Source organism: Strigops habroptila, chromosome 2 (genome assembly GCF_004027225.2).
Source record: "Strigops habroptila isolate Jane chromosome 2, bStrHab1.2.pri, whole genome shotgun sequence".
Classification (NCBI taxonomy): Eukaryota; Metazoa; Chordata; class Aves; order Psittaciformes; family Psittacidae; genus Strigops; species Strigops habroptila.
In genome coordinates this window covers 2,750,389-2,772,731 of record NC_044278.2, presented here as the reverse complement: position 1 = coordinate 2,772,731, position 22,343 = coordinate 2,750,389, and the positions used below count along the sequence as shown (strand labels likewise).

General features: G+C 35.5%; 1 protein-coding gene across 6 annotated transcripts in view; it reads left to right on the top strand.

Annotated features, from left to right (window-relative positions):
• DCAF6 (DDB1 and CUL4 associated factor 6) overlaps positions 1–22,343 on the top strand; it is an 82,867-nt gene that overhangs the window by 43,595 nt on the left and 16,929 nt on the right. For 4 of the 6 annotated variants that reach the window (XM_030471930.1, XM_030471935.1, XM_030471932.1 and 1 more), the window contains 6 exons: positions 697–864; positions 6,512–6,571; positions 12,742–12,847; positions 15,371–15,486; positions 16,306–16,389; positions 16,564–16,879. In XM_030471930.1, coding sequence (XP_030327790.1) covers positions 697–864; positions 6,512–6,571; positions 12,742–12,847; positions 15,371–15,486; positions 16,306–16,389; positions 16,564–16,879 — 850 coding nt within the window. The remainder of the gene's footprint in view (positions 1–696; positions 865–6,511; positions 6,572–12,741; positions 12,848–15,370; positions 15,487–16,305; positions 16,390–16,563; positions 16,880–22,343) is intronic. The other 2 variants (XM_030471933.1, XM_030471934.1) reach the window with 2 other exon arrangements.

Here is a 22,343-nt window from a genome sequence, read left to right as displayed (position 1 = left end):
ACCACTTAACTGTTTCCAGACTTTGAGTTCTCACCCACTGGGAATGTCTAAAATAAAAAATGTGTTCATAGTAAAGTGTATTTTTGGGTTAGGTGCTGTTCTGCCACCAATTTCTATAATCCCAGTTTACTTTTTTTCACAGGGTACTGTTGTGGGTTTTTGGGGTTTTTTTTAATCAAAATTGTATTGACACACACCCCCCCACCCCCCCCACCCCCCCCGGAAGTTGTCGCATTCATTTTAAAAACTTATCTGTAGACCAGATTGCATAATTCTACACCACAAATATTCTCATTTGTTATGTGTGTAGGAACATGAAAACGAATGCTTCTGTTGTTTGCTTTGTTTTGAATCAGGTGGGATCTATCTATTTTCGTTAAATAATTCTGTTAAATAGTTTAAGTGTTGGAGATGGGAAGGGGGATGTATTGTATGACATGAATCCTGAACTTTTGAGTCCTGTGACTTATGCGCTTAGGAAGAGGAAAACAATTTCAATATTTTATTTGATAATTTCTGGGTGTTAGTAAATTATTTACATTGTACATGTAATTACAGTGAAAAAAACTATCTGTTGCTTCTCTCTTTGATCAGTCCCCCCACCCCTCCTCCCTGTTCTGTATATTGTATGTTCGATGCTTCTTTCTTTTACATGCTGCTTTTTTTTTTTTTCCCTCCCCCCTTCCTGTTTGTCAGAGTTAATGGGACCCGAGTTAGCTATAATCCGTAGGGGTCTGCAGCGACTGAGGCTTAAGAAGGCAGAACAACAGAGACAGCGAGAGCTAGCTGAGGGTTCAGCGCCACAGTCGTCCTCTTCTGATCAGTCCTCCTCTAAGGGCTCCTCACAGGACCCTCAGACATCAGGTTGTCATTTGTCAAGGTTTCTTAAGCAGCTAACGTAGTTATAGTTTGTGCTGCTGTTGTTTGCTGAGATGCTTCTCTTCCAGAACAAGACAGTTAATGCATTTGCTGCTTGTCTTACCTTGCATGTGGTGGTGTTTATCATCACATGGTTAGGGAAAGAGTAATATTGACAGTTTTTAATCTATCTAACATGTTTGGATTATATAGCTAAATGATACTATACAGAGAAAGTTTCCTGAGTGCATGGCATCAGGTGTATGCAATGTTTGTTAGAGAAGTTGAGCAAGAAATTGCTGTGTCCTGAATAAAGTTCTTACACACTTGAAGTTGCATTTTGATGTTAACAGTATCTGGTAGCAACATTTAAGACTTGGCTTTGGTTTAGCAGATGTTCTAAATCAGGATAACAATTCAGTAAAACAGAATTTTGGCACTCTTGAATGCTATGGCTTTACAGTAAGTATAGTGAACATACTCTTAACAAGCCAAAGTCTCCAGCTGTGCTCTCCTCTTTTGAAAAGAGTAACTTTTCTTTTCACCATCCCCCTTCTCTTATTGAGATTAAAAATTACTACAAGAAAGCCTTGGAGATGTTATAACAAAAAGAGACACATTTGAGAAAGTTAGGGTAGAAGCATGCATCTGAATAAAGAGGTAAACCCTACAGCATAAACTTGAAGCGAACTTTGTCTTGGCACCACATAAAGATGAGTGAGCTGCATGCTTTGTGAAATATCAGCATATTTTGGCTTGAGAAATAATGTCTAGCAATGTTTCTTCTATACATAAATTCTGTGACAGTTGAAGTGTGGCTAAATTACTTACAAGGATTGTGTCATACATTCACAGCTTAACTTGTTATGGTTCAATCTATTCGTTTATCTGGAGCCTTACAGAACAATTTGGTGTAAGAGTGTCTAGTGCTCTAGTTACAGTACATAGTTACTAAGCTTTGAATAACTTCCTACACAAGCAAATTCTACAATGAGTTTTCAGAATGTTTGGAAACCCGTAAATCCTTGGAGGGCTTTGTGCTTATCCTAGGGATGGCAGCCATAGATGCATGTTACCTGTAGGAGGAGAACAAGAAAACCATCTTTTTATGATTTCTGCACTCTGGACATGGAAATATTATCTGTATTCACTCATTTCTTTATATGCAAATTATTTGGTTTGTTCCCTTTTTCTGAGCTCCCAAGACTCATTTTTGGAATACGTGTATCTGCAAAATCTGTTCCTTTGCAACCAGAGCTGCAGAATTTTGATCTCTTGCTTCTCCATAGAGACAACTGTTTTCCAGCCCTGTGGTAAGCTGGTGTTTCAGAAATGTGGTAGGAGGAAAAAGTTCTTAGTTTGGGGTGGGTTTTTTTTAGTAATAAATTCCCATACAGACAATCTCTTTTTTTTCTTTTCCCTTTCTCTTTTTTTCCCCCCTGCAGGGTTGTCTTTGATGCTCTGTCTTGAGGCAGATGTTTAGTTTTCAAGTACATACTAGTTGTGAATTTTCAAACAAAAATTATACCCCAAAATGTGTCTGCCACTATGTCAAATGGCACCAATGCCTCTGGACCAGGGCTGCAAGTTCTCAATCCCTGCTCTGGTAAAACTTGTGTAATTTACACTTGCAATTTTGGGGGGAATTCAGTGTGAGACTAAGGCCATTTCTTCTGACCTGTATTTCATTCTTAATCCTTATCTCTGCAATCACAGAAGCTCAATTATAGCTTTGGACATAGGCTGGAGAAAAAAATACTCCAGCCATGTAAGAAATTACCAGTAGAGAATGTCAAGAGCTGAAAGCTTTTACAGGTTTAATAGAAAATTAAGCTGTATGGTGGTTATTCTGTCTCCTAGTCTAAGGACTTTTAATAGTTACATGAGGATTTGTAAGCTGTTTCTGTAATAGTTAACCGTCACTATTTAGAAAAATATGGTCAAAAGTTTGTTCTTGAATGTAAAAGTGCATTGACTGGGATATGGTTCACAGTGGGCTGATGTGACATTGAGGAAAAAGAGATTTTGTCCTCAGGTGACAAAAAGAGTTTGTTTTAGTGGGTAAGTATTGTGTAAATTTGGCTGAGTTTTAGAAGTAGTCTATGCTGTGTGTATCAGGTCTCATAGTCTTCAAGGTATTGAACAGATTCAGGTATTGGACAGATTCAGCTTTTTGTGTCTTAGTCGATTTAATTAGGGAACTATGGTAAGGTTTTGTTGGGTTTATTTTTATTATTATATACTTTCTCTAACAAAGCCTAGTTTTGACTTACATTTTTGTGGCATTTCATAACATTCAGATCACGGGCAGTATTTAAACACCACCACGTGTTATATGCAAACTACAATGAAGGTGAACCTTTTCAACCTATTGTTATTGCTGCTCTGCCCAGTGCTGGTATGCTGTGTATGCATCACAATTCCCTACGTCACTCTTCTTTTTGAGAACTTAAAGTGAATTGAGTGCAATTTGAGAAGTTACAGAAACAAACATGAACCACCTGATCTTGAAGTGGAAAAATAAAACTAAATCGGTATTATAGATCAGTGTGCATCAGGTGTTTCTGTAGTGGTCAGTGTGCATAATCTTACCCACAAAAACATGAAGTAATGTGAACCTTTAGTCTTTGAGGAAAAACTAGTTTGATTTAGACTGCGTTTATTGTGGAATAAGGATATATACATGTGCATGCTAGTATATTGCAGAACCTGTGATGCGCATTGGCCTAACTACACGGTCAGAGTCTTTCAAGTGGAACAAATTGGACCTTCATTTCTATCTTAAAACTTTCTGAAAAGAACATGGGTGTGATTGCATTTCTTGTTACTAGATTCTTTGCATTCTTTGTAAACACCCAGATGTAGAAATGTGTCTGTTTGAAGTCCAGAATATGTAACTGAGAGCTCATTCACTGTGCAAAGCAGTTATTCCTAGTTATTAAAACAAGTGTTTCATTTCTTAGATAAAGGTCCACTGTATGTACCATGTTTAGGACTTTAAAACCAGGTCTCGCTGCTTCAGACCTGACTGTCACGCTGGAGCTGGTGTTATAGCGATATAAGGAGGAAGGTGTTTTTTAACCAAAACAATAGAGGTGGCATGCTAATGTTTTGAAGTCAGGTAGTTATTGCCCACGCTATAGGAAGATCCCTCAGCATATAACTGTCCTTAAAATTATCTTCTATTTTCTGTTTGAGGTTCCCCAAATTTATGAATCTCCAGTTCCCTCTTTAAGTGGTGTTCCAGTTTAGAATGTACTGGTGACATTACAACCAGTGGTGAACTGCATTGGGATGTAGACCCAGCCTGTGAAGGCTCAGGTAAGAGTTTGGATTTTTGTTTGTTTTTTTAACTATATGGCACAGTTTTGGTAATACTTTTTTCAAAAGCTTTATCAGAAACGATGAAAGTACTTTTTCAGAATTTTCACAAAACAAAGCCATATATTAAAAAAAGAGGCATTTACCTGAACTTCCCTAGGCTGGTTTCATGCTCATGTTTATTTCCCTGCCTGAGGTGTGGGGTTCCAAACTGCAGTGCCACTTCAAGGGGTGCTGGTGATCTGTGGCTTCAGGTGACTTGAAAAAGGAAAAAAAGTGAGTTTACAGTTTCTACAAGTTGAGTTTCTACAAATCTTTTCTTAACCATGTTAATTGGAGTATGTTGTTCAAAATTTCTCATACCACAAGTGAAATGCATTCATAAGTTGTAAGAAGACATCAAAATAATAGTGAAATGTGGGAGGTTTAAGCCTACATTGGCATGGACTGCTACTTGCAGCATTTTTCATTTTTGCTTACTGTAATTGAATGATACACATAGTAAAACACACCTACATTTTACTTGCTGCTGTATAACTTGAAGTCTTAATAAAATATGGAAGTGCTGATAAGGGTAGTAAATGTAATTTCTTAGGGTTTTTAATTAAAATATGTTAGTTCAGTCATATTTCTTCTGTTCATCTTGGTCTGAATTAAAGAGCTGATGCAATTAGCTTTTCCAGCCAAGTAAAATGTTTGGCGGCATGATACACCTTTTTAAAAAGGACATAAAGGCTTATAGGAAGAATTGGATTGCAAGAACAGAGTGTGACTGAGAATCACTGTCTTCTGTCATTATGCTTCTCAGCTTGCTGTTCAAGACCTCCACTCCCTTTAGCACTTTTGATACAAGTTAATCCCAATCACAGGCTTCATAACTGTGAGTCAGGGATCAAAGCCAGCCAGCCTTTGAGAGAGGCATACCAGTTCCTGTGCTGAGTCAGCTGGAGTACAAGTTGATCATCTTATGACACGGTGCATCTTTACACTAGCTTTTTGCTCCAATTTGCATGCTAAAAAGTGGATTACTACTCCATTGAAAAGACTCCACTGTAAATACTTCATTTTAAAATTAGAAATCATATGTAAACCACTCAATTTTGGAAAGTGAAATATATTGTTACAAGTCACAGGATCACAGAATCATTAGGGTTGGAAGGGACTTCTGGAGATCATCTAAATCAGCTTTGTCAATTTAGCAGTTTTTATGGCTATACTACAAAATAGGTCATGTTGGTCATCCTGGCCCAAACCTGGAAGTGAGCTTCCTGTAGGAGAGAGTGTATTATATCATCACTTTCATTGTATAGGATTTAAACTTATGTTCAAATTCCTTCAGCATGCTGGGATGGTGGCAAATATGACTCAGTTTATAATACAGAATACTGAATCCTTTTAGTTTAGCTTGTATTTGTTTATAATAGAAGATTAACAAATGGAAGCATGATACATAGCCTAGCCAATATCTCTGAAATACTGCACTAATTTATGTACAGCAGCTTATCTTAAGATAATACAGAAGTAAGATCTGGTCTTCAGAGGTGACAAGGGAAATAGACTCACAGAAGATATTGAACATTGCACCTATCATTTGTCTGTACAATGAATGCAGTGCTGGTAATAGTTATTAGCTGGTAATGACCAGTAGAAAAAAATGCACTAACTGCTGGGGGTTTGGTTTTGTTTCGTTGGTTTTCGGTTTTTTGGATTGTTTGGTTTTTTTTCCCTGTGATTATGATTTTTATAAGACTGGTGTAGTACTGTAATAAACTAATGAAGACGTGTTTTCAGATGCTACAGAAGTATAGCATCTAGGAACGTAGAATTATCAAGCAGTCTCTATGCTGTTATATCTATAAACAGTTTCATCTTTTTCATTTTATGCTTATAGGTCTACATATTGAGTATTTTATGTTGAAGTATGAATATTCTGAAATATACATTTAGCACATGGTTTGAAATACTAGTGTCATTTGGTAGTTAGTGCAAAGGCTTTAGGAGTCATGACTCTTCAGTGGTTTTCCTGACATGTTAGAAACTTGGAGAATGTAGTAAAATCTTTGGTAATGGACAGGCATTTTTATTACTGACATTTCAGCAAGCTTCAGGCTTTTCAGTAACTACCTAAAGTAATACATAATGGTTTGAAACAAGTGGCTTTGCTTCTGTCATGCCTAGAAAGTGCAATATGGCTGGCTGCTCATAAAACAAACCCGAAGCTTCCTTATGTTGCTGCTTTTTATTTTTTATTTTAAACTAACATATGATCGTGACATTGCTGTGCAGTTCTCTGCTGCTTATGTTTTAAGTTGAAATCTCATTTTTGTTTCAGATTCTCCTTCTTCTGTGGTTAACAAACAGCTTGGATCCATGTCACTTGATGAGCAACAGGGTGCGTGTGACAGGAAATGTGCTATACCCAGCCATAGTTGATTGCAATGCTTCCTTTTAAAATTGCCTTTCATGATGATAAACAGTGTAAAAATGCTGTTCATCTACATAAAATAGAATTCTGCAAGCAGATCTGCTGGAAACTCATTAATTATTTAATTCCCAATATGAGTAACAGAGTAAGGTTAATTGTTTTCAAAAGCCATCTTATGTTCTATTCTTAATGCGTTCAATGGAGGTACAGTAAGTGTCTCATGTACTCTACTGACATTTAGAATATTTTTTCAAAATGCAAAGTAACATGAATTCTTTAAACAATCTTTTTTCTGAATGGCTTTTCTTGGATCAAAGTGCAAATATCAAGACTGAAGTCACCTTAAATCATATAATGCCAAATTAATTTATCTTATGCAAGAGAGATGTGCAGCTTTGTTATACTTCTATACAGTTTGAGTAACCCAAGAGCACCTATTGGTCTTAGGTGCATCTTACCTCTGTAACCCCTTGTCCTACATCTCTTCTGCTAAACAAGTACTAGTGTTTCTCTGTAGATAGGCTGGTGGTAGAAAGAATGCTTGTGAGCTTTCTCTCTGCCCATTATTCATCAGTCTTCAAATTGTGAGCAGTGAAGTGGGCCATAGGTGGCCCTGTACCAGCTGAACCAATGTCATCTGTACTGAATATTTATGCTTGAATAATTAATGAGTGATAGATGGTAATTTAAAAATAGATTTCCATACATTCTGCTTTAGGCTTACTTCCATATCACAGTCTTTGTAGAGATTTAATAGCTCAAAACCCATGAAGGAGCTGGCTGTTTCATCTTGTTTCACATTCTAAACTAGAATGCCGCTTTGAAATCCCATTTCTGAAAAATCGTTTAGCAACTGTTGAGATTATGATTTATTTTAGGATGCCAGAACATTGGGGGAAAAAAAAATCAAGCTGTGTTTTATACTGGCAAAATAAATTAATTTTGTGGGATTACATTTTGTGATGAAATACCCTTAAACATCAGTGTGTAGATTTGCCAATTATACATGGTTCAGTAGTCTACATCACTCTAATAGTCAGGTATAGCTGGAAAATTTGCTTGTAATTAGTGGCCAAGTTATGTTCTCTGTTATGAACTCAGAATAAAGCATTATTTGATGAGACTAGAATAAACAAAAATTAGCACCAAAAGTCTGTATGTTTACTGAAGTTCTTACCACTGCAGAAAAATTGGAAAACTGATAAATTGTTCCATGAAGTTATGAATTAAATGATAACCAGAGGAATAATTTGCTGAGATCCAGTTGGATTTTTGAAGTTAAACTGCATTAGTTTCAATTCATATTTGGATAGAAATTTCAAAAAAAGTATAAGTAGCTAATGACGGAAGTAATACCAGTTCTAGTTAATGAAGGAAGTCATATCAGTTCTTTTTATATATAAATGCTTTTTATTTCTAATTCCTATCTTTCCTTAATTTGATACTGAATCAACTGTCTTCTGTTGGACCAGTCTCTTCTGTTGGCATCTGCATTTTAAAGTTGTTTATGGGTTTAAAGATTTTTTTGATACTTAGCACATACATATAAATTTATAATGCTATTGTTCTGGCAGTCCATCAGAAGCTGTAAGTCGTTTTCATGCTGACAAAATGATTTCAAATGGATTACTGTGCTCTACGCTGGATTTTTTTTTTACTTTTTTGTTTTATTTTTACTGTGATTGTAATAATGGAGGGTTGGCTTTTAGATTTCTTGCAGTGCGAAGGCAATGTTATGACTGTAAGGTAATGCCTGAATTATGATTAAAGAGGGAACCTGAAGCCAGAGAGCTAGCTCAGCAACTTTGAAGTTCAAATGTGCATGTGCATCCCATACCAGTGTAATGCTTCTTCCTACATACATAGAAGCCATACTGATTACTGGTATTTCTAGATATCTGCAAGTTAGTATGGGGGTTTAGTAACCCCTTATGGCAATGTCCATACCAGATTGTTCAGTGCCATATTATAGATGCTTGAGCTGGCTCAGAACAAGCTGGCGTGTCACCTATGGCAGAGTTAGTTCCTCATGAACAGTACTGTAGGTCCTGGGAACTGTATTGGCATGTTGTGTCCCAGCTAATTAGCTCTGCATCCCAGTCAGATGAGCTGGTTGAGTGTTGGTCTGCATATAGAGCTTTCCAGATCTATAGTGAGCTCTGCAAGCCCAAGCTCAAGAATTTCAAACCTGCGGTTCATGCAAGGCACAGCGTGGTCTGTACTGCTGCCTTCTTCAGTAAAGTGCAGTACTGCATCTAATTATTGTAGGAATCATCTAGACAAAGTAAGTGTATGCCTTGGACTGTAGATTAAGTTGGTCCATCCAATTATTTGATTTTTGGTCTTCTGTTAGTCATTGCGCGTTATACTGACTCGTATCTGTGTAACATTGTTTAGTCAGTATTCCTCCCTTTCCTCTGAGTTCAGCTGCTCCTGATGAATTTTCATGTGCTAAGCCTTCCCATAGAATTCCTAATTTCTGAAATACACCATGTACTTTCTCCTCTTTGGATCAGTTTTTCTTCCCTCAGAAGTAACTGTCTTGTTTTCACCCAGAACATAACCTTTTCTTCAGAATGTACAAAGCTGTTTTTCTTATGAGGAGATCATGATTACTGCTGGATAGGAATTTTTTGGGGAAGTTTTTCATGAGAAGTTGTCCACCCCGTTCTTGTGGGGTTGTCAGTACACGAGTGAATAGGGCAGCATTTGAGATGTGGGAAACGAGCTTGAAGTTCCTTGCAAGGTTAGGTTTACAGATTGCATTACCTGGTTAAACTGGCTTCATGCGCTTACCACTTCGTAGTTAAGAGACCCAATATTTGTGAAGTTACACTTACATAAATTCATTTTCTAGGGGGAAAAAATGTACATGAGAGGTATTGCTTTCAGTGTGTATGAGTGGGGTTAGCTGGTTTGTTGTGGGTTTTTTTGCTTCGTGCTTGTTTTTAATAAGGTTATGAATGAAATCTTGTCTTCAGTTTTAAGGGTGGTAGTTTAAAAATACCTTCATTCTGTAGGTACCTAGAGAACAGACCGTTCTTGGGAGTGTCTGTTCTAGAACAGGGTTGCTGATGAAATAAGAATATAAATTGCTGATAATATCTTTACTTAGATTTTACAGCCAAACACATTATACTTTAAAGTTTCAGGGTATTTTTGAGGAATTTGGAATAGAGCTCAGTAAGGCATTGGCAAGCTACCACTTTCTCTTGGAACAATTCTTACCCTACTAGAGTTTGCCAAAACCATCAGATTAATGGTTTTGGCAATAGAAGCTGTACAACTTTTCCTCTTCTTCCGTTCATTCTTTTTTATCAATGTGAAGTAGATCTGGCCTAATGGGATGAAACTAGTAGTGAAAGAGGACAGTGTTTCATTACGATCTAGTCAGTCTTTGGCAATTACGTTGTTCTTGAAAACAGAGTTCAGGACTTCTGGATCTTATGTGATTTCTCTAAAAGACTGTTCAATTATGTACTAGGCAAAGCTTATTAGATTTCTTCATAGAGGCTCCCATTCAGCTTTCATTAGCGGTATTAATATAAAATGCTGAACTACACAACTAATTCTGTGTGGTTTATTATCAGATTCTTGTCTCATCTGTCATCTTAAAAGTTTCTTGTTCTTATTAGTGTTTAATTTTGTGCTCTAAAAGCTAGTTAAAAGAAGAAACTGACCCAATCCAAATTATAGCTCATGTTATTGTAGATTTAAGACAAAGCTATTACACAATATAATTTAACAGCTATTTCCAGAAATTTGTAAAAATAATTTCTCAGTCCATGTCCTCTTTGCATAAGTCTACACCAATTCTTCTAACTTTTTGAGTGTGAATAAATATGAGCATTCCTTCCACAGTAAGTGTAGAGGACAGTCATGTCAAGATTTTAAGACAGGAAAGCACTTTTATGATAATATGATCTGAGCTGTATAACACAAGCGTAATTGTCAATTAGGTTCATTATAGGATAGTGATGTTTAGTTACTTTGGTCAGTAATATTAACTAGTTTTGTGCAACGTTTCTGGAGCAAACGTTGCATAGCAGTATCAAGTTATGGTGTAGTCATTGTTTGGTGGCAGTCTTGGACTATTCAGGAAGTTGCTTTTCTTTACCTGTCTGGGTTCCCAATGCAAAGATAAGTCTTGTCGGTACCTATTGCAAGAAAGGTAAAGTCAACTATGTCATTTTTTACTCTTTCACTGTCCAGCTCCTGATAACTTGTGCAGTATGTTGGAGTGATCAGTATTTGTACATGCTTAGGAAGGGATGCTCAAAGTTTGAACAGAAGTCTATACTAAAAGATGCTTGTGGATAGGTTGCCAAAAAATAGAGCACCTGTTTAGTTAAGAAAGAACATGTAATTTTTTTCCAAAAATATCTATATATGCCACTAAAATATTTCCTGACATTTGTTTCTTTTCTTACTCAGTTTATTTCAGGAAATGGAAAACTTGCTTTTGATCAGATTTTTTTGCTCCACTCTTAACACAAGTATAAGTGGAACCTTTATTTTAGAGAGTCTATGAGCTTGTCGTTGCATAGAATGAGGTCCATGCAAACGTATGATTAGGATCATGGTTGTAATTGGTTAATTCTCTTTCACATAGTTATTTTAATTTTTTCTTATGGGTTTTTGTGGTTTGGTTTTGGTTTTTTTTTAAATTCCTCTTCAGAATATGGAGAAATACGTCTTTAAAGTTCTTTGGTGCAGCTGATCACTGCTCTGATCCTCTGAGTGGGCTTCTGCCTGTCAGCAATTTAAAAATATTAGCATTAATTGTTCAGTTAAATTCTTATGTTCTATTTCATAAATCCTGTAACTTAATTGTATTTTTAAACATAAATATTTTATGGCAGTATTGTAGCTATTACTGTTTTAATAATAGCCTTTTTAGTGGGGGAATTGGTAGGTTTGTGCTTAAACCAAAAGTTAGATTTTAATTGATGTTTACCAAAGATGATCTGAAGCTTTCACTTTATTCTAAGTGTCAGTCTGCTATCAATACTGCAATAGTATCAATATCAATACTGCAATACTGTCAATACTTATAGTCAAATTTCTGTACTCTATAAATGACAGAAAATATGGTATGCTTGTGTCGAAACAGTCCTGAGATAAAAAGTTCAGCATTCATGATGAGTGAGACTGCATAGTCTACTTAGCAGTCATTTGAGCGGTGCCTAGTACTAAGTAAACTCTCCCAACTGAGTTCTGAGAGAATGGCACCTCTGTAGTGAGGCTTAATCAGGTGGTACTTTCCATTAACTTTTTAGTATTGCCCAAGGCCATCTTCAGTATTAATGGCAACTGTGCCATGCGTATAGATAGGTTGTGACCATCAATTTTATTCAAGGGTGGTGCGTGGATCGATATCATTGAACGGTTGTTTTGAAGTAGACCACTGAACATTCTTAAAACTATATATGCAGCAGATGTTTGGCAGACTTGCAGTGTTTTTTTTATTTGATTCACTTCTGTTGCTTTCGGATATTGTGAATAGTTCATTTTGCAAATACCCCCCTTCTACTTAAGGTTGCTATAATATGAAAGGTTTTTTAAACCCAAAGCTCTCAGAACATGAATTTTCAGTGGTTTTGTGACAAATAGCTGGCAATTTAAAGCAGGTCTAAAGATACTTGTAGTTGACTAGTTTGTAAGAAGGAAAAAAAAAGTAAGGGGGTAGTGATTTTTCTAGACTGATTGTGTCTAGATCTCATAATCTTTTTAAATATGTATTTACTGAGAAAAAAAGACTGAACACCACTTCCAAAAACATTTTTTATTCTTAATATACATGATAGAAAAGGGATCTGCTTATAAAGGATAATATTGTGTGTACACATATCTATCTGCAATTTTATTTACCTGCATGTTGAAGGACAGCATCTTCTTTGTTTGCTCTTATAAATACAAATCATTTTAGGCCATTTTTAAAGCATTGCAAATTTAATGTGTTTACTCTGAAACTTTTTAACTTTTTGCTTGGGCTGTAAGAGCTCTTAAATAGATATTCTACATGTAACTACCACATTTGGCCTTTGTTAAGATAAATTAAATGAATCTTCAGAATTATAACAGCTTTATGTATATTACTGATTGCAATCCAAACTTTATCAACCCCATATTTACAGAGAGTGATAAGCCACGAACAGGAGCGGGTGAACCAGTTTTAAGTTTGCACTACAGTACAGAAGGAACAACTACAAGCACAATAAAACTGGACTTCACTGATGAGTGGTAAGAAGTTAATTCTGGTTTTGATTGGGTTTTGATCAGCACATATCATTAACACTTGTCTAGCGTAGATACAGATGAAGTATTTTTCCATATGGTATATCTATATTTTTAGGTGTATACAGACAATTTGAAATGGCATTATTTGTTAACACATTCAGAACATGAAAGACATACTTTAACATTAAACCTTTATGCAAAAGGGTGGGGTTTTTTTGTGATACTGTGAATCCTTTTAATTTGAAACATGCTATCTTCATCAAACCCTAGCATAAAATTAGTGTTCACTATCTTAGTATAGGAGGGTAGTACAATAGTAGGTGGTCCAGGGGCTAACTGGCCTGACTGACTTGGTTTTATATCAAAGTCTATGACTAGAGTATCTCAGGATCTCCCAAAACAAGCACAGTCTTTATTTTATCTCCTCTTATTTCTATTCCTTTGCTTATGTTTTCAGAAATATTGTAGAAGATAGTCAGTAGAAATGCTTGCTGGCATTTGTTACTGGGCTGGAAAAAAAAAACCAAAACAGAAAACCCATCAAATTTAGTTACTTTTAAGTTCTGTGGCTTTAGACATAAAACATACACCTTGCCCATAGCAGTTTGGAAGCTTTAAACAGTGATCTGTGTGTTTTCACAAGAATGAAGACTTTGCCCATGTGAATCTGAAATACTGTGATAGGTATGTTCAACCAATTTATCAGACTGTATTTCTATGTAGAGTCCAAATCCAGCAAGCTTTTTAGTTTTGCAAATATTTTGCCCATTTATTCTAGTTGGGTTTTTTAATGTAATAATAAAATATTACTACCACTATATCACAGAAAACAAATATTATTAAACAGTAACACTTTGTTTCTGTGTTTATTTTAAAACAAAATTTGAAAAATGCATTTTACATTTCAAACAGTTAATGACATAAGTGACGCTGAAGATGGTAAATATGTGTAAACAATTACCTCAAAAACAATATTAGGAAAAAGTAGAGTGTACAGGAAATGTAGATGAGGGACAGGAAAATTACCTGTTACAAAAATCTGTAACTGGGGAAGTAAAGACTACTAGTAGTGAAAACTACTAAAACTTCACTTCACATATATATTCAGTCTAATAGCAGGTATTCTAACAAATCTCTTGGGCCAAAGGTTAGCACCATGTGAATGACAAGCATAAAATCAAAGGAGAATGAAGGACTAAACATCATGATCTTTTCAGACTAATGGTAGCCATATTCAAGGCTTTAGGACAGAAAGGCATGCTAAAACAAGCAGAACATGGGAAATAAAATTATGGGAAGTAGAATGTGCATAATTCAGTACCTCTTATTTGACATAATGATGGGTTCTAGAAACATACATGGTGTAATAGAGAAAAACTGTCTGAATTTCCATAAAGTATTTGATACTTTCCTGCATGGTGAACTTCTGTTCAAGGTGGGTCAGATAGATCAATAAAGAAACTGAACATGGTGGTAAACTAAGTTAATGGAGCTTTTGTAGTGGGTAGTGTAATGTGGGTAGTGAGAGGAAGCAGCATTCTCTAGTGGAACAAAGTTGCATGGTGTTGTCAGTTCAGAGGCTAACTAAAAATATTGTTCCAAAGAATACAATAATAAAGTAGGATGCAATTCCATACAACAAAATGATGCAGTTGAGGACAAATATCAAAAACCTGATCTGAAAGTTAGAAGTGTTGCAAAAATGAAATGCAGGAAGACATGAACCTACCAGTCACTTCGTTCTCAATATAATGCAGCTACTAAAAGGGCAGGTATGATCCTAGATGTTACCAGCTGGGAAACCTCAGCCAAGAATGAGAATTACTGGTGCTGCTGCTCAACTCTGCTTTGCTTTGTGACTTAGAATGCTGTGTGCAAACTTTGTCATGCTTTCAAGAAAACTGATTCAAATTGGCAGAGATTCAACGAAGGGTTATGCAGGGAACCAGGGAAACAGAAAACCTGCTATGGAAGCAGACTGTAGGGCTTAATGTAACAAAAGCACAAGATGTTATTTTGCTCTCTCAAAAACATCCTTTTCACATAACTGCTAGTGTGAAAAATAACACTGAAGTAAAAATTAAAATGCCTCAAAAAGTACAGGAATGATCGTACCTGGAGAATTTTATCTGAATCAGATTTTTAATTGGGTTGGATAAGATTATGTATTAGTGCTCAGCTGACAGCTTGTAATACCTTTAGTTCTCTGAACACTTAGGCATGTAAAAAAATGTGTAAATAGTGTAAATCCTTTCCAGTTCTAACAATATTTTGAAAAGCAATGAAGAAATCCTTTAAAGGTTCTGTGATGCAGAGATATAATATGGAGTGAGTAGCGATGGACATAATAAAAAAGAATTTTGAAATGGCTATGAAGGTTGTTAGTTGTAGTTGCTGCCAGGAGCTATTGAATTACGAGGTTGCAGTGAGAACGATAATGATGGTTAGGCTGTGCTATTGTAAAGATCTCATCTATTTACATTCTTTCTAAATTTTATTTTTATTTTTTACATGTTACGTTGCCAGGAGCAGCACAAATTCAAGCTCTAGAGGGAGTGGAAGTCATTGCAAAACTGAAGGCCAAGACGACTCTGTAAAAACAAAAGCCTCAGAAGAATCGGGGCCTGAAGATGGAGGAACAAGTAAGATAGAGCGTTATTTCTGTAATGCTAAGGTAAAAATTCTGCTTTCGTATGTTCATGACTACCATTGAACAAAATGGGAGTCTCTTATACATGCATATGAAGGCAGAATACAGCCACAATAGGACATGAAATTTTTTAGGAAAGAAAAATATACCAATCTGAAATAGTTGCAAATAAATATAAAGACAATAAACTTATCCTCTCTTTAGTTCTAAAACCCTCATTCTTTTTTTTTAAAGATGTATGCTGCCCAAATTTTTATAGAAAAATAGAAAAACTGCATTTTGAGGTCATAAATGAGTGCTAGGTATTTTGTTACATTTCTTTCAAGCTTTCACTGTATTTTGTTACACGTGGTTGTCTTGCTCAGTTCATTGCCAAAAGGGCAGTCAGCCAAATGATTGGTTCCAGCAAAATCTTTTTCTTTTTAAATGCCTTTCAATAGAGGGATAACTCAATTTCTGTCTTCAGAAATAATAGCTTTCAGTAAGCGATCAGCTGTTTCAACAGTATTAATGCTATTTTTGCAGCTAAAGTTCTCATTGCATAGGATATATTAAGTATAGTATGTTAAGTATATTAAGGACGAAAAAATAAATACTTCTTTTTCTTTGTTAGTATTTTCACCTAGGCAACTAGATTGGTTTATATCTATACACTGACTTTTATGTGATTAGTATCTGAGATTACAGTAAAGTAATATGTGGACTTTAGAAGGGATTGATCTAGGAGTGCTAGTATCATTTAGATTTGCGTACATTATAGATGTGCATCTAAATGAAATCATGTGATTTACTATAAAGTTGTTTAATTCAGGAGTTCCTGATGCATCTCCCAAGGAAGATGCAAGTGCTGAAGAACTGAAAAATACAGATGAAACTGTAGAGACGACAGAAGCATGTATGTATCTTACTCTTTCAAATATAGTTACATGAAGAAGTAGAGAATGAAAAACTAAATTTTCAATATAATCTCAGTATGCATAATGTAACTTCTGTGACCATTTACAAGGTCTTCTAAAATAGGTTAGAATCATTAATGGTGTGACTTATTTTCCCCAATATTTTCTCTTAGCTGTATCGGATAAACCTGGTCCTGAGCATTCTGGAATCCAGCCAGAAGAAAATGACCCCAGTGTTGATGCTGTCTCTGGAAATGTAGAGGAAGAAGCCTCCGGTGAAAAAAGTGTGAATCCAGAAATGTCAAGTACTGAATCCACTGCCAACTCACTTGCTGCAAACGATGAACCTCAGCCACACCCAGAATCCTCAGGGCTTGCACCTCCAGACGAGTCCTCTACTAGGACCTCAGCTCTCCAAGAAACTGATGATAGTGATGATGATCCTGTTCTGATCCCAGGGGCAAGGTATCGAGGAGGACCAGGACACAGGTTAGGGGAATACCGATCTCTGTTACTGCTCAGCAAAATTTGTCTTTTTCTTTATGGTATATCTAGAAACCCATGCTTCATATCCTTAACTAAAATAAGCTATTCTTTGGCAACTAGCCAACAGCTTGATGGCTGAGTCTAATTTGCCTATACGTAAGATATTGATATATATAGAGAGATATATATCACTATATTTTCCCTAGGCAGGCAAGTTCCTACAGATCTAATACTTGCTTTCTTGCCTGCTGAATACCCCAATGCTAAATATTGGTAGTTCATTTTTTAACATTCTCCCTTTAGTGGGAAATATAGAAAGTTCATAGATTTGCATACAGGTACATTTTCTTTCAATTGTACTTTAGGTGTTCTTCAGCAAAGCAAGAGCTTGTAAACTGTTGTTCAGCAATGCTGTGTTTGTAGTACATGCATTAAGACCGATGTGTTCAATTTTCCCTTCATCTCTTTCTCTGAAGGAGAAACTCTAATCCTTTTCCTTTTGTTGGTTAGTGAATATCACAATGTACAGCTGTAAAATGAAAAGGTAGATTAGTAGTTGTTGTGATTAATAAAAGGCACATTTAGTAAGCTTGGTGTATTTTTTTTCTTGTAAAATATAAGAAGCTGTACGTACTTGCTTGATCATTCAGTCAACCCCCGATTTGGTACTGCTGGTTTAATACCTTTGTTCACTAATTTTGATACTTGGACTTTGTAAAAGCTGTAATAATTATTTAAGCAACATCTTTATTCTTAGACTTAATACCTTCTTTACTTGTTTCAGATCTTACGTAACATAGTGTCACATGCTTTACCTTTACTCCTATCCTGTTCAAAGGCAGCGTTATCTTGCTATTAATTTCTTATGCTAGCAATGCAAAATCCTTACAGGAAGCATTACAATATGTATTCATTAGGAAATCGGAAGAAATTTAATAGTTGTGTATAGAAAAGGTTTTGACTAATTTGCAAGTATAAAATAAAAAGTCATAAGCCACTACATTGTCAGTAGTGACAAAAAGAACAGTCAGTAGTTGCTTATTACATAGCATGAGTAATACTGTTCAATAAATGACAGTTTTTATGAAAGCCAATATATACAGATTCCATCATAATCCATTAATTTTCCATGCAATACTAAGTAATTGTAGGTAAATACCCAATGGCAGAAATAGTTTCCACTACAACGCCAATATTCATTATGATCTAACGATTGAAAAGCAAGCTGTGAGAAGCCCTGCAATTTTAATCCCATTGTTATTATCAGGCAGGATTCTTAGCTTTGCTTCACGCACCTTATGTTGTCTCTATGATGTAATAGTCTTCATAGTAATGTAGTAAGAATGACACTTCCAGGTATCATATAGCCGTTACAATTTCCCACTAGTGGGGATATTTTAGATGAAGTTACACTTCATCTGACATGCTTCTTTTCCTCCTTTGTGTGCAGCAAGATTTCTTCCTGTAGCAGTTTAAATTTACCATATAGGAAAGATCATTCAAGCAAATTAATGATATTATTAGAATTCTTTATGAAGCCCCCTGTTCCCTTATTCTTCTCTCAAATATCTGGCAAAAGTTGCTGGGTTGTCAATACTGGTTTAGGATTGCCTCCAGGCTTTCATTACTCAGGTTTAATGCCTGACCAATCTATTTTGTTCTGCTTTTGTGTGTGTGCAAGCAGCAAAATTTTCTAGTTTTAAATTCTTAGCAGTCAGATATTATTTACACTACATTCCCTCCTGTTCTTCCAATTTCAGGAGTTTCTAAATACCCTCTGAGATACTGAAGTAAGACATCCTATGTGTGCTCAAAGGAATTTGGATTTCCAGAGGTCTTAGAAGCCCTCTCAGTATTTATATCCTGTATGAAATAGAGTGACAGGAACTGGAAGTCCTCTCTACTACTACTATGAATTCCTTTCATAAGCTGATTAAATTTATTTAAACTCTCTCTGGCTCATTAACTAGTGGGAAGATACCTCAAAACGTTGTTGCTATAACGGGTGTAAATTGACTAAAATTAGTAATTTTGTTTTGTGCTAAGATACTGTTTTGATTGAAATACTTTTTCATGCCCAGTGCATATCATTTCAGTGATGTTCATCCTGTCCATTTTCAGCCTGTATCTCGCTAGACTGATTGCCAAGTTTTTCTCACTCTTAGTAAAACAATTGTGGTTTTCCTTCAATCATGCTGGTTCCTGTCTGTTCTCCTCCATGTTCCACTTCTTTCCTGAATATGGTAGACCAGAATTTTATGCACACTGCACAGTTTGGCTTTTGCTAGGATTAATGGTATTATTGTCTGTCTAAGAGAAGATTCTGTGAGATACGAGTAAGCTGTAGTTACATACTTCTCCTCTCTCGCTGTCTCATAGTGGTGGCTTGTGGTCAGACACAAGATCAGTTAGTATACTGAAGTCTTTCTTACTTTGTAATTTCTAATTGTGTTCTCATCTTTCACCAGAAGGAAGCTCAGCAGTGTATGACTATCAAAAATTTTATGCTACTGAAGTTCTACCCATCTCTTTTTCTCAAGGTCCTACAGTGCCCTCTATATTCATAAAGTTACCCAACCTTCTATCCTCAATGCACTGCATGAATACATTCCTATGTTTTGCTCAAAGACTATTAGCAATATATTAAACAAAATGCCTGCAAGACTGGTGCTTAACTCCACCAGGATGCTTCCTATAGGCTTACGTTTTCTCTTTTCTCACTTAGTAAATTGTGTAACCTAACAGTTCCTTTACTAAATCTCGTTTTCTCAAGTTTATCTAATAATCTAGTTTCCAACACATCATCCCATAAGATGATTAATGGCATTAATATAGAAGTAATAAAGTAGATTTTTCTCTTTCTAGAATATCTAGAGTGGAGTTGCTTTGGGGCTTGTTTGTTTGGGATTTTTCCTTTCTGGAGAAGGCTATGAGACTAGCCTGCAACAGCCTTGCCTTTTGTGAACCTATTTTATGTAGTGGTACAAAAAGTGTTTAGTTCTAATTTTTCTCTGGGACATAGAAAAGAGGCTGTAGCCTTCTGAAACTGAATGCTAAAAGCTGTTTGACTAATAAATCTTTTCCAGTATATGGCATTACATATGACCAATTTTAGGTTCCTTTAGGTTGTGTTTTTTATATACTTAATAACTAGCTATTGTCTATATTAAGAAGAAACCCCACAGTTGGGGAAATGAATATACACAAAACTGTCTCAGAGTCATTTTCCCACTGTAAAGTACAATTTCTCCACTGAGAAAGGAAGGATAGGCTTCTGATTCTCTACTCTGAAATCATGATCTTAAACTTCCTCTTAAGGAAAAGAAGTGGCTGAAAAACCTTTTTTGTAGCTCTGTTAAATAAATTGAGAACTTCGTGCTGCATCAACTCCACTGGTCTCAGTTTAGTTCTAGTAAGATGGATGTAGATTTCAGATTTATGAATGGAATGTTTTCAATTTTGCAAATCTAATGTTTACAGAGCTTCCGTTATTTGAATTTTGTTTTGATGCAAATCCAACTTTTAATGTATTTAAACCAAGGATGGAGTCTTTTTTTTTTCTCTCTTGAATAATCTAAGAATAGATGTGAAGGACAAATTCTTTTTATGGATGCTTATTAATCTCAAAACACAAGGAGGATAGGTGGTTTCTCAATAATTAAGCTGAAAGTGAACTGTCAGGAAAGACTATGCAACAGAAACACAAAGTTTACACCTGTTTTACTATTTTGAGCAGGACTTGGAGTAGTAGCAGCAAAACGTGGAAAAATACCACGATCCTTTGGTTGATAAATTTGCTCAGTCAGCTAAATGTTGACTAGGAATCAGCTAGAAATAGTTTTGATACTGGAGGACATTTCTTCGAAAGAAATAATTGAGAATGTGATATCTCACTCTTTTCTGGAGCATTTCTGTAGCCACTGAGCATCGCTATAGGAATGGTGAAGATCAGTGACTAAAAGAAGCTAAACGGTTATTTAATTTTTTTATTGTCATTGGGCTAGTCAATACATGCTCTTTTCAACAAAATGAACTCCGCAGGTTATTTCTAAATGAAAAAAAACCAACTAACCAAACCTGTTTCGTACAGCAGAGCAGTTTAGCTAGATACTCAATGGAGAAAATAACCTTCAGGGCATTTTAGGGAATCCATAGGAAAAGATCCCTTTTCTTACAAACATGAGAAGATATGTAAGTGTTTAAATCTTGAAGTATGCACATAGCATATTTTCTTCAAAATTAAGTCCAGCAAATTTAGTTGGAGCAGAGATACATGACTTGCCTTAGCACCATACTTTGTAATCTGTGAGGAAAAAAAATATATCTTTGCACAATGTATGTTCTTCATGCACAGTTCTCAATGGGTTGATCTTAATTTTCACAAATCAGTCAAAACAAATGAGGGCTGTTTTCCTACCTCAGTGACTAGATTAATTGTGTTTGGACTTTGACAGAAGCTGGTCTATGAGCAGAGGCTAAGCCTGGCAACTGTTAAACTAGTAGGTTAAAATTTCAAACAAAAATGAATGTAAAATGGAAATGATTATGCAGCTGCTTCCACTTCTGCCATGATCTATGAAGAATGACTGCATTTTCTAAGATCAACTTTGTGTACTGTTATATAATCTGAATACTATTTTTGCTGAAATCAAGGTAGTCTCATATACTAACACTGAGGAGGAGTCTTCTCAGTTGAAATACATAGAGCACATTTTGTAATAGACGCTAACCTTTTAAAAACGTGATACCCAGCATTTTTGAATGACTTCAGTTGTTGTTCCCTTTACTAGATATAATATCAGAGGAACAGCGATAGGTGATAGAATAATGAGGTAATTAATGATTTTCTTCCCCCCTCCTCCTCTTTATTTCCGTATAATGGATTTATCAGGTTTTTGGTTTTCATATCTAACTGGCATTTTAAGAATTGCTATACCTTAAATGCTGTGAATTACAGAGCATATTGCTTGAGTTATATTTAGCTGCATGTATTGCATGGAATTTGAGAAGAAATGGCAGTGTATACATTTAACAACCTATTAACATTTTTATTGTGTGCCATAGAAATTAATGGAATTTGAAAAGTGTGTATTTTGTGAAAAGCAAATACTTTTTTTTTTTTTTTTTGTTTAGCTGCTGAGGAATGTGTTATATTTGCATGTGACACTGCTGACTTGCTTTGTCTGGTAGTAAAAGACACCCAGTTCTGGACAAAAACATAAGAATACATGTATCAAAGACTGTTTCTATTTTTTGCCTGAACAAAATTATGGAACTGAGCATAATTATTAAAGCTGTATTTGATAACATATATTTAGCAAGATACATGCTAAATCATAATATTTCTTTTAATGAAATTAAAATGTCACCTGCTCTCATATTCCTCATTGAAATACTTGAGTGAATTAATTGTAAGAACATGTAAGGCAATTTGAGCAATTGTGTTTGGCCACACACCGTAAGAGGG